Source organism: Psammomys obesus, unplaced genomic scaffold, assembly GCF_907164565.1.
Source record: "Psammomys obesus unplaced genomic scaffold, mPsaObe1.curated_primary_1811, whole genome shotgun sequence".
Taxonomy (NCBI): Eukaryota; Metazoa; Chordata; class Mammalia; order Rodentia; family Muridae; genus Psammomys; species Psammomys obesus.
In genome coordinates, this window is record NW_026596039.1 from 10,701,009 (window position 1) to 10,716,396 (window position 15,388).

Consider the following 15,388-nt stretch of genomic DNA (forward strand, 5'->3'; position numbering starts at 1 on the left):
TGTCTAGTTCCCCTCTCTACCATGCTTTATTTTGAGTGACAAGCACCTCAAGTTGGGAAGAGAAATAAGATAGGAACGAGCTAAACTGTCAGAGGAAACCTCATCTATACACTCTTGAGACTAAGGCAGAATATTCCTTTCCTTAGGTGACTGTTAGGTGGGTGGAGTGGAGCTGGGAATGTTCCTTAGCATGTTCAGCCCTGACATCTAGGACTGGTGGCCAGGATAAGATATATTTGAGAACATTAGCTCAGCTCTGCCTTCCTCCAAGTCCTGCTTTTTGGCTAGGGATGCCAGGCACTGACTAGTAAAATTCTCAGAGAAGACCCTCAGTCCAAGCCTTGCATTCACAGTATTCCCTAAGCAGCAGGCTTGCGGGTGCTGGCCGTGGTGCTAAAGCTTCCTCTCTAAGGTCGCACACTCTTACAGGGAAAGCTTGCTCCCTCCTTCCCCTAGAGACCATGAATCCAGAACAGTTGGCTCACATGGACTCCAGCATTCTTCCAGTGGGTTCCTCTCTCCTCTCCTTTGATAAATGGTCAGTATTGATATTCAAATGGTGATCCACCTCCTACTGTTTCGTCATGATGGCTATTGTGTAGTCCTCTAGTTCCATGGTTCAGGAAGCATCAATCAACTGAAACAACAGGTAATTCCTTCCAACCTTTTCCCAAAGCTGAATACAAATGATCACAGACAGAGAATAAGATATGACTGCATTTTATTACCTTCCTGCACCCACTGACTGCTGAAGCTGGGTGCTAGGGAAGTGGCTACAGGTAGGCTGAAGAGGGGAGTCATTAGGGGCTGGGTGAAACAAATGCAGAAGTCTCAGGCACCTACACTATAGGATTTTCTCTTCTTCAATCAAAAAATGAATTTTGTGGAAGTGAGCAGTTCTGAGGGCCTTCATCCATGGAAGTTTTGGGAAGGAAACTGGGGCTTGATGCGTTGACGAGTAAAGTTAGAGGGTAAGAGGGATTTGATTTCTCTTGATCATGCTTTAGAGCCATGATGGGGAAGTTGGGAATGAAGTGGGGGAGGTGGAGTGGGTCTTCATCACTAAATTTAGGGGCCAAGGGTGCAGACTTGGGTGTTTGGGATTGCTCAGATGATTGGTGTTGGAAAACAGAATGAAGGAACTAAGGGGAACTCCCCCATCCTTATCCTAACCAGCCCCATATATCCCCTCCCTGGCAGGCTGTGCCCACTCAAGAATAACGCCAAATGGACCAGAGTGTGACCAGGGTGATGCTGTAGGCCAGCACAGCCAGCAGGTAGATGCGAAACAGCAGCCTGTCCAGCACATATCCCACCCGCAGCCAATCCCGCGCCACCTCCCGCATCTCATCTCGCTTCTCCAAGAAGTGGCGGATGGAGGATAGCTCTTGCAAGAGCCCACGCACAGCCAATGAGGCCTCTCTTGGTGGTGGAGGAGGGCTACCCCTGCCCCTTGCCGTCTTCTCCAAGTCCTGGAGTCCCCCAACATGGCTGCAGTGATTTCCCATGTCTGGAAGAAGAATAGAGCATAGGTATTTAAAGGAAGCCAGTGAGATACCCTGATGTTGTGGGGGTGGAGGGAGTGTTATGGAGGCCAGGTTGACTTTGGGTATTTTCCTCAGCTGCAGTCTACCTTTTTTCCTCTCCCCTTCTTTTGAGACAGGGTCTCACTATGAGTCCTCGCTGGTCTAAAACTCGCTATGTAGACCAGAATGGTAGCAAACTCATAGAGACTCACCCGCCTGTGTCTCCCAATTGCTGGGCTCAAACCCAGCTCCGTCTGAGCCCTTCCCAGCCCATAGAGCTAGCTCATCCTCCAGGACTCCCACCCAACATTCACTTAGGCTAATGAAGGGTTTGAAAGCAAAGTAAAAGGGCCTGGTGGCACATGGCTTTAAACTCCATCACTTGCAAGACAGGGGATGGATCTCTATGAAAGCCAGCCTGGTCTACATAGTGAGTCCTAGGTCACCAGAGCTACATAGTAAGATTCTGTCTTTACAAAGTGGAAAGAGAAGCAAGGTTCAGTCTGATTGACTTCTTTGACTGAAGCGTCCTCCTGCTTCCATCCCAGACCCAGTTCCCAGATCCTATCTCGCATCCATGGCATGCCACAGCCTCCAGACTCTATGTGTGAGTCTGTCCCTATCCTCTCTCACCTGAGCAGTCATCAGTCTTGCTGGCTTGGAAGGTGGCAGGGAGCCTATGGGCCCTGGGCTGCTCCCCGAGGCAGAGCAGCCAGGCTACTCTCTCTAGGACCAGGTGCCTCAGCCAGGCAGGTACTGGCCGCTGGAGGTCCTGCTTGTGCACCAGCCGTACAATGAAGATGGTCTCAGCGAGGCTTATCACCAGCAGAGCCATGCACACCACAAAGTAGACACCTGAGCCGGAGAAAGAGAAACGCTAAGTGTGGGGAAAGGACAGGTCCTTGCCATAGTGAACTCTTCCCTGGGGGAGGCCTTACCGATGAGAGGAGTACCAATGGCTGTTGCCGGCAGTGTGTCTGACACAATGATGAGAAAGACTGAGTATCCCAGAAGGAGGGTGATCTTGAAGGAGACCCTCTCGCCACTGTCCGGGGGCAGACAGAAGCCCACAATGTCCACAACCATGAGGAAGATGCTGGGCAGCAAGAGGCTGACTGCGTAAAATAAAGGCCGCCTGCGGATGACCACCTGGGACCAGGACAGAAGTTTGGGGGATGACTGGGCAGACAGGAACCCAGAAACTGCCAGAGCATACCCAGTCCTTTTCCTATAGAACCTCCAGCCTGGATTGCTCAGGGAAGGAGACTGACAGACTCATATTCCACCTCTGGCACCAGGCTTATGGTTGTTGAGGATAAACATGGAATGTCTCAGTTAAGTTCCCATCACCCTTGCTGAAGATGCATGGAATGTGTACGGACCTGGGTTGGCAAAAGGGTTACTATGTGCTTCCCAGTCTGCCTCCTTATGCTACCCCCAATATGGAGGCCTAGGTGCTTTTGTCATCACTCCATCCACAGCCATGCCCACTCACATAGAACTTCATTTCTGCATAGCTGCTACTGGTTTCTATACTGAACTCCTGAAATTGGGTCAGGACCCCCAACAGCTCCCACTCGCCCTGGTTCATGAAGATGCTCTTGTCCGACCTCACGTCTTCTGGTGATCGCCATAGGGAAATGTTGATGTCCTGGACTGAGAGAGAAGATGAAAGGCTTTAGAATCTCAAGCCTAGAACCTTCAACAGTACAAAGTGGAGCATAGGATGGACAAACCCAGGGAACTTTGTCGTCAGATTTCTAGACCTCAGAACCTCTGCCCTTAACTTTCAGCCCCAGTGTTCTCAGTTATATGAAGAGAGATGACAGAACACATTTTGTCTGTCTCACAAGCCCGTAGTGAGGTGTGGTGCAAAGGACCGTGGGAAGCATCCATTAGAAAGCGGCATCTCTCTGTCTGTCTCTCTAGGTTGCTTACACATACCTTCCAAACAGCCTTCTACCCTGCTTTCTACCCCCCAAGACAGCATTTCTCTGTGTAGCTCTGGCTGTCCTGGACTCACTTTGTAAATCAGGCTGGACTTGGGCTCAGAGATCTGCCAGTCTCTGCCTCCCCAAGTGCTGGAATTAAAGGGGTGTAGCACCATGCCCAGCCCAAACACCCTTCTATGTTGTTGTTAGAGTTTTGTTAGAGTTTCTCATCTAGGAAATGAATGAAACATTTTTTTAACCTCTGCCTTTATAGAACTAACTACCAGTCTTTGAAGAATAATTAAGAAAATCTTCATCCATCCATCCATCTATCTATCTACCTACCTACGTACCTACCTGATAGATAGACAACAATGTCCACGGAAACAATATTGGAGAATATCTAAATATCCAGTCAGGCATGGTGACACATGCCTATAATCTCAGTACATGAGAGACAGAGCCAGGAGGATTTCCAGGAGGACAGTCTAGAAGGCCAGTTTGAACTCTTTGAGCTCACAGCCAAAAAAGTGGTGGTGGACACTACAGAAATGGTTCAACAGTTAAGGGCACTTGTTGCTTTTTCCTGACCCAGCACGGTAGCTCACAACTATCTGAATTCCAGGGCGTCCAGTGTCCGCTTCTGATCTCCATGGACACTGGAACACACGGGGTGCACATACATACATGCAAGCAACATTCACACACAGAAAATAAAGTTGATCAATTTTTAAAATTGAAGCTAAGAAGGAGCTGAGGAAATGGCTCAGTTGAGTAAGGTGTCTGCTATTCTGTTCGATTCCCAGAACCCACACAAAAAACCTGGGTGTGGTGGTGTACACTTATCATCCCAGCCCTGGAAGATAAAGACAGTGGGATCCCTGGGGCTCACTGGCCAGCCAGCCTAACCTAATTAGCAAGTGCAGGGAAAAGTGAGAAATCCTCCCTAAGAAAGCCAAAATGGAGAACAACTAAGGAAGACACCCTGGGTCGATCTCTGACTCCCACATATATGAGCACTATGTGCATTCACATGTACATGTGTACACAAACACACACACACACACACACACACACACACACACACACACCTCAAAGAAAATAAAGGAAAAAAATCTAAATGCCTGTTACTGAAAAAAATACTTAATGAACAATGATACATCTAGATGGGTGTATTTCACTGAAAATTTACGAAGGAGATCTCATGCACACTATGAAAAAGTTGCTGATAAAAAGAATCAAGTAGCAGCATATGATAATAGTATATGCAACATGTGCTTTCAATAGGTAACACATGGGCGTGCGTGCACAAGCATGTAGGTGGAAATGCATGGAGAAGGAACTGGAAAACTCTATAATTTTTAAGTGTGTGTATGAGTGTCTTGCCCGCATTTATGTTTGTGTATTGTGCTTGTGCAGTGCCTATGGAGGCCAGAAGAGGGCGTTGAACTCCAGGGAACTGGAGTTACAGACAGTTGTAAGCTATCACGTGTCACGCTAGGAATAGAACTTGGGTCCTCCAGAAGAGCAACAAGTGCTCTTAACTGAGGAACCATCTTTCCGGGCCCCATAATTGAAGTTTGATATAATGAATAGGTGAAAGCAGAAAGAATTTTCTTGCTTTAGTCCAGCAGTATTCCTTGCCCAGCCATCCACTGAGTACTTGGCATTTACACGCTCAATAAAAACTCTCAGGACTAGACACTGTGCTAGAGAGCCTAATAGTGGACCAGAAACCATGTTCCCACTCCTCTGAAATTATATCTATGAGAAAATTAGACATGGACTGAAAAAGTATTAACAAGTGATGAAGTTAATAAGAAAAACAAGGGTTTAAAAAAAAAAAAACTTCATGAGGGACAGCTAGTCTAGGGGGCTATGGAAAGTTCTCCCAGGAGCTGGTGATAGCCGAGGCATAATCAACAGGGTGATTGGAGGAGTTGACCAGGCTGTGGTGGGGGTGTCAGGAGCAGGAGAAGGAGGAGAGGTAGATAGCCCAGGAGAGAGGGAACAGCCTGATAAAGAGAACAGACAGGGCCTCTAGGCTCCCAGAGGAAGCCAGCTGGGCTGGCACACATCCGATGAAGCTTCTGTGGAACACTGTGGGTAGGACCAGGTCAAGAATTTGGACTGGATCCCAGGAGTGCTGGGAAGCCATTGAGGGGTTTAAATGACATGGTCAGATTAGCATTTTAATAAGAGCTCACTGGCTGCTGTGGGGAGCATGAGCCACAGTAGGGGTGGTGAGTGCAGAAGCCCAGAGTAGAGGAGAATAAGTACATCTGGGCAGGGGTGGTGGCTTGACCAAGGGGTGAAGAGGATTGGGTGGAATCTGAGACACATTTTCTGTCAGGTCTTCTCTGAGACACTGGGTTAGAATTGTCCCTAGCTGAGTACCTTGGAGCGGGTTCACACCACCTCATTAACCCTTGCAACAACTAAAGGAGGCAGTGAGAACAGCAATATTGGATCCATCTAAAGAAAGAGGAAACAGAGGCTCATTGACATTAAAAGGGCAAGTGGCAGGATATATTGCTCAGAGGTGGGGTACCTGCCGAGTGTGTTCAAGGTCTTAGATTACATCCCTGAACCACAAAGAAACAAGACAAATTAAAGAGTCAGGAGAATGGAAGAGATGGAGGAAGGAAATAAGAGGTGCCTTGATTAAGGGAGGATGCATCATAGACAATGCTCCTGGCCCCAAGTCCCAACCTCTGCCCCACCCACAAGCCCACATACTCACTGGTATGCAGCCAGCTGGTGAATGTCAGAGAGCAGTTCTGCACATCAAAGGGGAAGTTATAGATGTCAAGGCTGCACGCAGTCACTACCTGTAGGGGCTTGTAGTTTTGGACTTGACCTTGATGATTCACGTACACATAAGGGATACTCGGAGACTTCCCCACGTCCACACTGGTCAGGGAAGAGCGATCAGTTTGTGGGCTGAAGAGGCAGACCCTCACCCCGGGAAGCTAAAGATCTTTTGAGTAGCCCGGTAGAGAAAGAAATTCAGGGAGGGCCTAGATAGCAAGATAATCCAGACATTTTGTCTGGCCTTTCTTTTCCAATGTTATCAATCTTAGCTTTCTGACCCACTATTATCAAGGCTATGCTCCAAACAGTAACGGGTGTTTCTCTTATTCACTCCCTTAGCAATGCTCTCAAAGGCAGAGAAGGAATTCATGGATCTCAAAGCCACTGGCCTTAGGGAGCTAGCCAAGCTGTCTCCAGGCTGTCATGCCCAGCCTACACCAGAGAGAGTAGAGCTGACTCCCAGAGTAGCCAATGGTTCAATAGAAGAGAACCATGTGTTCCATTCTGACTCTGATTTTTGCTTTGCTGCCTGTGTCTACAAGCTCCCAAAATGAGAGGAGTCACCTCAGGAGGGAAGAGAATAGAGACTGTTTGTAGGAAGTAGGGAAGCCTAGGAAAATCCAATAAGAATTCAGCCCATTCTCTTGACTGAGCCTGAACCCCAAGATATGAGGTAGGTTGAGCCTAGGGCCTTATCTGTGGTAGACTAAGAGATGTAGACTAAAAGTAAGGGCAGAAAGAAATTTCTAGAACTCTTACTAGCTATGCTCTGTGGGGCATTCAAGGGTGGGACTTCTTTAAGAAAATGTCATGGAGCTGGACAGTACAGTTGATACTGCATGAGTCCTCTGGCACCTCTCCTTGTTAGTTAGTTTGTTTTTTAAGAAAAGATCTCATATATTCCAGGCTAGCCTTTCTATGTAGTCAAGAAGAGTCTTGAACTTCTAATAATCTTGTTTCTATCTCCCAAGTGCTGGGATGATGGGTTTAGGCATGGAACCCAGACATTGTGCATGCGAGGCAAATACTCTACCAATTGAGCCACAGCTCCCAGCCTACTTTCCCCCATCTATCTGTATTTTCCCCATGTATTTCTTTGCCTTTGAACTCAGATGTCCAGTTGGTGGAGCCTGGACGAACTTGCAGGATGGAGAGAAAGTCAGCTGGCTCAAGGCAATGGGATCATGTTGGGCTGCTGGAAACAAAAGCTAATGGGACCCACTTCATATTGGAGGTGCCAACCGCGTCCTGTTAGGCACACGTGTGGCTTTGGAGGTTTGAACATGTTCTTTGGCTCCCCATCTCCTCTGTGACCAAGAGCATTGGCTGTCATCAGTGTTTCCCTCCTTTCAAAAAAATGTACCGGTCCCCTCTGAAAAACGCAGCTGTCTCCATTAAGTTATTAGAACTCAGTGTGACATCACCCACTGGCTTCTGTTCCTACAATGGAGGCCCCCAGACTAAGAGATATAAGGTTGTAGCATCCAGTACAAAAAGGAAGGGAGGGGTGATCAAAGAAAAGAAAGTTGGGTAAAGGAGAGCTTGAACAAATACTAACTTGAGCTAGAGAAGAAATTGTCACTGGTCCTGGCTTCTCTAGCCACAGCCTCCCAGACCCCTGTGCCCTGATGAGAGGACTCACAACTCATTGATGAGGATGTCAGGGACCCAGATGCTGTCTGTGGGGATGGACAACTTGGTGACGTTGTCAAAGTCCTCAGGAGTCCACTGCAGAAACTCATCAGTCCAGAACTGTGGAAGAAGCAGAAACTGTCAGAGGCAGCTTCCTCCATCTTGGGTGAGGGTCACCTGCAAATCTGACAGGTCTCTATCCCTTCTGCTCAGGCAGAGGGTGGGCATCTTCCGGGGGGAAATCTGGGCATTGAACCATACCCTTCACTGGTTGCTGAGAGACCCCACCTCTACCACTCTCCATCATCTGCATGTATAACAGCACAGGGAAGCATGCAGCCCATTCTTGTTTGGCTCCTTGCCCATGAGACGGGTGTGTTCTGAGTTAAAGGGTCCTTCAGTGAGGCAGAAATGGAGCTGTCTGTTAGGGATCTGCATTCCCCTACTACACTCTCTGTCCCACAAATGTATGGGAGTGATAGAGCATGAACATCGCCATGGGAAGGGATTCCAGAGACCTGTGTATGCCTGATGTTGTCTACACAACCTCTGGAGCAAGGCCTCTCCTCTTCTCAGAGCTCAGTCGAGGCCTGAAACATCTATATATCAGTGTGATCTATACCTACCAGAACTGGACAAGAGGCAACAGGGCAGCATCCGAGGGTTAAGTGTTTCAATCGCCCAATTTGGTCATCATCCAACTTAGGGTAAAAGAATGAAGAACTTTCTCCAAGTTAGAGCTGTTCACATGAAAGTACAGCCACTTTAGTGTGAGTTCTTGGGTCAAGAATTATCCTTCCTCCAGGGTTAGCCAGTCAGCACTTGTCTGAGATGCCCCAAAGCACCTGAGAAACCAGGGGTGGAGGCTGGCGGGCTGCCTCCCACTCATTTTCCCCTGGCCCTGAGATGGGACATTTCAGACTCTTAGATATCATATCTGTCTGCTGTGCCTCTGATCTGCTCACCACCTTCCTTCACTGTGGCCACTGAGATCCCTGACTCTTTGAGAGGGGGACGTCCCAGGAAGTGAGAGGCTGCTGTGCTCACCTGCCGGTACCATATGTAGGTAGTCAGTACCTGGTTCTTCTCATCCTAGGAAAGGAAAGGAAGCTGACGGGTGATTCCCACACACACCACCCAGGCAGGAGCTGGTACATTGGGCATCTCATCTGCTGGGCAGGTGGGATTGGGGAAGGGCATGAACCAGCTGGCCAGCCAGGAAAAGCTGCTCTGTTAAGAGGGCATAAGTAAAAAGAAATGCAATAGTTTCTTTTCAACTTCCAAGATACATAGTAAAGTGTGTTGGTACATGCCTGGAGTCCAGAACTCAGAGGGCTGAGGCAGAGAGATTGTGTGAGCTTCAGGCCAGCCTGGGAATATGGTAAAACTGTCTCAATAAAGGAGAACAACAAGCTGGGCATGGTGGTACATAGCTGTGATCCTAGCTCTCAGGGAGGCAGAGGGAGGAGGATCTCTGTGAGTTCGAGGCCAGCCTGATCTACAAATGAATCCATGTCAGCCAAGGCTACATAGATAAACACTGTCTCAAAAATACAGACAAACAAAAAAACCCAAAGAACAAAAACAGGAACACAATACAAACAAGCAAAAACTCCTAGAGACATGTAAACTGTGTATATTTTCTGTTGCTATTGTTTATCATATTTATATATATACTTAATAGTATGCATATAGATACCTTACCTTCTATTAGCTATATAATAGCTTATGTATAGTATACATAATGCATATATGGACTGCTGAACTACAAAATTAAGAGACTTTGAACTACAGAGTGGAGAAAGTGATTGCTTGCCTTTCCCCATCTAGTTCCAAGTCTGCCTTTTGGCTAGCGGAACAGCCACCTGCCTTTAGCTATTCTCTCCAGAGATGTTCTAAATGCCGTGATCCCCTCCTGTATAGGATGTGGGACATGTGACCTAACAGCCGGTAAGTTCAGGTCCCACCTCCCCATCGAAAGCTAGAGAGCCAAAGGCTCTACAATTGCCTTTTGTCAACCTCCATGCAACGCTTAGCCTCATCCACTGAGCAGTGCGCCCTGCCCCACTCTACTTATTGATTATTTAATTGATCGATTAGTTGGCATTTTATCTATTGTGGCCACCTAGTGACACCTGCCACTTACCAGGGTAAGGCACTAAGAGTATAGAAACGATATGGGGGAGACAGTTCCCGTCATGCTCTGTATGGATAGCCACTTCTAGGACTGGGTGTACATAGGTGGCCCGGGTTTGTGGTTTGGGAAGCTGTGCAGACACAACTTCAGTCCATCCCTAGCCATGGTGCTAGAACACAAGTAGTAGGGCTCTCAATACCCCTTACACTGCCCAGTAGGCAATTTGGCCTCACATGGCTTCTCTGACCCTCCCGAAGAGGTCGAGGGCAGCTCACCACGCTGAGGATGGCATACATGATGACGTCGATGGAGATGGTAGTAGGCTTCCTCCAGTCCCGCACAGGCCGAACCCCCTTCCTGTAGTCGGCTAGGAGGTGATCAGACAGCCTGAGCAGGGTGGGCTGGGCGGTGCTGCTGCGGGCCTGGGTGGCCCTCCTCTGGCTGCCTGGGAAGGAGAGCAGTTTAACACGGACACCAGAGTCCTGGTTCTCTTGCCCCAGTTTACAGTCTGTTGAAGAATTTCATCCTCCAGGCAGGTGAAATGGTTCAGGGTGACAAAGGTACCTGCCACTAAGACTCATGGCCTGAGTTCAATCTCTGGATCAATACGGTGGAAGGAGAGGACTTCTGCAAGTTGTCCTCTGACCTCCACATGCATACCAAGGCACATGTGTGACTACACACACAGTAACGATAATAATAATAATAATAATAATAATAATAATAATAATAATAATAAGAAGAAGAAGAAGAAGAAGAAGAAGAAGAAGAAGAAGAAGAAGCATTTTTCTTTTTTAAACCTAGCACCAGGTCCTGGCGCTGTTCCGGGGATTTTGAGCATTCCTTGGTTTCCCTCTGGAAAACAGTAGCAGCAACCGGGAAAGCAGGAGGGATGTGAAAGCCCCACTCACTTGGACAGCACACATGCTGAAACAAGGTGACACAGAGGCTGTGGAGGACCCTGCACAACAAGGCTATGCAAACTCACGAAGCAGTCCACATTTCATTAAGCAAAATGAAAGTCAGTGGGCAGTGGGTGCAGAGGGCACAGCCCAGAGGGCCAGGGCCCGGACAGCCAGAAAGGAGGACTGTAGAGTGAACTGGTCCTTTGCAAGGCAGGAGCCAACAAGGCTGATTACTACTAGGTACTGCTGTGTCCCTTATCCCCTGTCCTCACGCATGTCACCAGATGTCAAGGCATTCTTGCAGGCTCTGCTCTGGTATGTCATCCATCTGGCCCGTAAGCTTCCCTTGTGTCTGAAAAGACAGAGGTGAGCAAATAGAACTTGAACTTCTGATACCCCTGCCTTCACCTTCCAAATGCTGGGGATTACGGACTTTATTATACTCCTGGCTTATGTGGTGCTGGGGATTGGAGCAAGGCTTTTGTGAATGTGTACCAGGCAGGCCTCTAACAAGAGAGCTATATCTCCAGCCTTGAAATAATGGAATAGTATCTACACAAGTCTTCCATTTCAGTCTCAGAGTACCCTGCTAGAGTAGCTAGTAAGACAGACCATTATATAGATAGGAATCCCCAAGGCTCAGGAGGGTAAATAGTACGTCCTGCTAGCCAAGAAACTGAGATCCAAACCAGATTTCACACCACCTGAGACTCTAAGAGCCTTGCAAGGGAATCTGGTGGGCTTTGGGGGGTTCTTGCAAAAGTTTGGAGAGTGCCTAGCTAATGCAGCCAGGCCTCAGAGCAAGGCAGGCAAGGCATCCCGAAGCACTTACCCCACGCAGCTTGCCTCTGATTCTCCCAACGACAGCTTGCAGAAAAGAGCACCCCATTCCTAGCCTTCACATTAGTCCCACCCCTTGGTGGCATCCTTCTCGTTGTCCCCCAAGCTGCTAAAACCCAGCTGTGTAGAAGGTACCTTCCTGTGGGCCTGAATGTGGTCTGTGTGCCGAACAGCCTGTTGCTGAGGCAGTCAGGAGAGGACTGGGTAGAAAGTTTGGGTGAGCCTTGGTGGAGAGAGGAAAAAGGACCCATGCAACAAAACCAGCCAAAGCAAGGAAAGGTTACTGGTCCCCGCTCTGCTGCTGACAAGCTGTGCGACCTTGAGTGAATTATTTTCCCTCTCTGGACTGTGGTTATAATAAGAAAAAGTGAACGGAATGAGCCCACAGGTCCGAAGCTGTTCCCGTCTGATATGCTGAAAGGCAAGGCAGAGAGAATGGGAATCCAGCACCCACCTATGTAGTTCTTACAGACAGACAACCTCTCAACTCCCGTCTCAGCAGCGGACTCACCTTGGATTCAACTTCTCAAACCACGCAGTTAGACCCCATACCTTGGAAGGCTTCCTCACTCAGGTCAGTAGTGAGACAGCTGACCTTCCTGTGGCTCCAGCCTCTCCTGCCTTCAGCCCTTTGAGACCTAAGGCCTTCCCACCATCCCAGTTTGCTATTTCCCTTCCCCGCAGAACTCCTTACCTTCTCCCTGGGCTAGCAGCGTGGAAAGGAACAAGGCCAACAGCACCTGCGGGATGCAGGGCAGCATGGCAAGTGTCCCGGGCGTGGGAGGGCCTCGGAGCAGCCACTCAGGGTGAGTCCCCCCGACTGCCAGCCTGCACACCCTCTGCCAACCTCATGTCCCAGGCAGCCTGCTTTTCCAACTGCTGTCTGCACCTTGTGAGGCTGCAGCCTGGCACTCCCGGGCCACCAGAGTTGGGAAGCCGCCAAGTTTTCTCCCCGGCAGCTTTTCAGCTGGATCAGGTTTCAGGGCGGGAGGAAAGGGAGGGGAGTCTGTTGGCAGATGTCAGGAGAGGGAGCTCAGCCCACCCATTCAAGTAGGTGGCTTGGCTGTTTGTTGCCCAAGAAATACTCTGGGGAAAGGGCCCACAGGATCCGGGAAGCAATGATGCAACCCGAGGGCTGTGGCGCTTGTACACTGCTCTGTCACTGTCACTAGTGTCCCTTCACAGGTATAGTAAGGGAAGGGAGAGGGAGGGGTGGCTTAAGCAGGGACAGCGAGAGGCATACTTTGGGATCCCAAGGTGATATAATGCCCCTAGCAGGTGACTGGACATTTTCTGCAGACAGAGAGGATGGCAGGGGTCACACTAAAGGCCTGCTCCTTCATCCTCATTCAGTTAAGCATTTTTATTTCATTTAGATTTGTTTTCCTTTTTTTTTTTTTTTTTTAAGTCAGGTTCTCATGCAGCCCAGGCTGTCCCTGAACTCACTTAGAAGCTGAGAATGGCTTGGAACTCCCGATCCTCCCGACTTCACTTCTCGAGTACTAGAATTACTTAGGGCAGGGGCCACCAATAATTGAGGAAAACTAAAGACATTTTACACATCTTTACCTGATGCCCTGGGCTTTAACAAATGTCACTGAATGTGTGGCCTTTTGTGATTATGTTCTTATGGTAAGTCAAGGGACATGGTTGAGGAGTACAGTACTTGCCTAGCATGCACAAAGCCCTGGGCTGAGTCCCTAGCAATACAGGGGGGGGGGGGGAAAGAATGCTTTAGACCAGGTCTTATGGTGCTCCCCTGTAATCTCAGGGAGAAAGAGGCAGGAGGAACAGAGGCTTCAGGCCACTCTGAGCTGCACAGCTGGTTTCAGAGCACTTTTGGCTATATGAGACCCTGTCTCAGAAAACAAACAAACAAACACAAGATTAATTAAAAGTTAATAAGCAAAAGGACCAGGTGCTGTGACACAGCGGTGATCCCTCTCTCTCTTTCTCCTTCCTTCCTTCCTCCCTCCCTGCCTTCCTCACTCACACATATAGAGTTAACAATAGTAATATATATATATACATATATATGTATATATATATATGTATATCTTAAAGATTAATCTTACTTTTAATTATGCGTATATGGGTGGTCGTGGGAGAGGTGGGCGGGTCTGCATGTGTGTGAGTGCCTTTAGAGACTGGAAGAGGACATTGGGTCCCCTAGAGCTACAGTTGCAGGCGGTGTAGGCTGCCTGTCATGGGTGCTAGGAACTGAACATGGGTCCTCAGCAAGAGCAGTATATGCTTTTAACCTCTGAGCCATTTCCCCAGCCTTGTAAAAAAAAATATTTTGAATGTCATGTGCATTTATTTTTCTATGTTTTGTTAGATACAGTAAGTATCTGTAGTATTCATTATAGAAAATTATGAAGAACAATTCAGGTATCCATACAGAGTATGTTCTTCTGTGAATCCCTTCCATAACATGTATTGTTAAGAAAATAGGAGGTTAGAAGTTAAGTTAAGGTTAGAGTTAGAGCTTGATGGTTAAGAGCACTAGCTGCTTTTCCCGAAGACCCAGATTCGATTCCTAACACCAATATGGCAGCTCACAACTGTCTGTTACTCCATTCTAGGTGGTCTGATGCCTCTTTGACCTCCTTAGGCTCCTGTACACCTAAAAATAAATAAATAAATGAAATATACTATATATATAATTTCATAGCTGTCTCCCCTTCTTTTAAAAATGTATTCTTACTTTTTAAAGGTTTTATTTTTAATTTTGTGTCTGTGTCTGTGTCTGTGTCTGTGTCTGTGTCTGTATCTGTTATGTGTATGTATATGTACCTGTGAAGGCCAGTGCCCATAGAGGCCAGAGGTCTTGTATCCACTGGAGCTGGAATTACAGGTGGTTGTGAACTGCCCAACAGTTCTGGGAGCAGAACTCAGGTCCTTTGCAGGAGCATTACATGCTCTTTACTGCTGAACCATCCCTTCAGCACATCTCTCCCCTTTTGTACTTAATATCCTTTTGTATATATTTGTTTTTCTTTTTTAGATTTATTTATCATGTATATAATGTTCTGCCTGCATGTACACCTGCAGGTCAGAAGAGGGCACCAGACTCATTATAGATGGTTGTAAGCCACCAAGTGGTTGCTGGGAATTGAACTCGGGACCCCTGGAAGAGTAGCTAGTGCTCTTAACCTCTGAGACATCTCTCCATCCCCCTTGTAGACATTTTCAATACCTCTGTTTAAATTTGGCCTTCTTAAAAGAGTCTCTTTTCTCTTTGTAAGTTAAATGAGTAAGCATCTACTTCTCAGAGACACAGCCATGTGCCCCAAAAGTTGTCTGAGTCAGACTATACAAATGTCATCTTGGAGGAGCCCCACCCCAACCTGTTGTTAAGTGGAGACTCTTCAATCTTTTCTGTATTAAAGGAAAGTTCTCCTGTATCTGTCATGGTCACTCCCTTCTGTATTTAAGGAAGGGTCTTCTGTATCTGTCATGGTAAACTTCAACAACAAAACACTTTTTTTTTCCTTGTAATTCCTTTTTCAGTTGAATATATGTATGAAATGGGTTGCAAGAGAAAACTTTTTTTTAATTGTATTGTTTCTTTCTTATTTTTATTTTAGTTTTTTAGACAGG

General features: G+C 47.6%; 1 protein-coding gene across 1 annotated transcript; it reads right to left on the bottom strand.

Annotated features, from left to right (window-relative positions):
* Window positions 1-720: 720 nt before the first annotated feature.
* On the bottom strand, window positions 721-12,650 carry Htr3a (5-hydroxytryptamine receptor 3A). Its single transcript, XM_055622114.1, has 9 exons — window positions 12,480-12,650; window positions 10,316-10,485; window positions 8,951-8,995; window positions 7,914-8,023; window positions 6,201-6,370; window positions 3,022-3,182; window positions 2,465-2,675; window positions 2,160-2,381; window positions 721-1,510 (listed from the first exon to the last, which is right to left on the bottom strand). The coding sequence occupies exons 1-9, from the start codon at window positions 12,544-12,546 to the stop codon at window positions 1,212-1,214; spliced, it is 1,455 nt and encodes a 484-aa protein (XP_055478089.1). The 5' UTR covers window positions 12,547-12,650; the 3' UTR covers window positions 721-1,211.
* Window positions 12,651-15,388: the final 2,738 nt, after the last annotated feature.

Bases quoted from the DNA above. Each gene is read 5' to 3' on its own strand.
- Htr3a (XM_055622114.1), bottom strand. From the start codon at position 12,546: ATGCTGCCCTGCATCCCGCAGGTGCTGTTGGCCTTGTTCCTTTCCACG. The intron at 8,024-8,950 runs GTGAGCACAGCA...CTTCTTCCACAG, and splicing joins CCTACATATGGTACCGGCAG to TTCTGGACTGATGAGTTTCT. The intron at 1,511-2,159 runs GTGAGAGAGGAT...TTCTTCTTCCAG, and splicing joins CAAGACTGATGACTGCTCAG to ACATGGGAAATCACTGCAGC.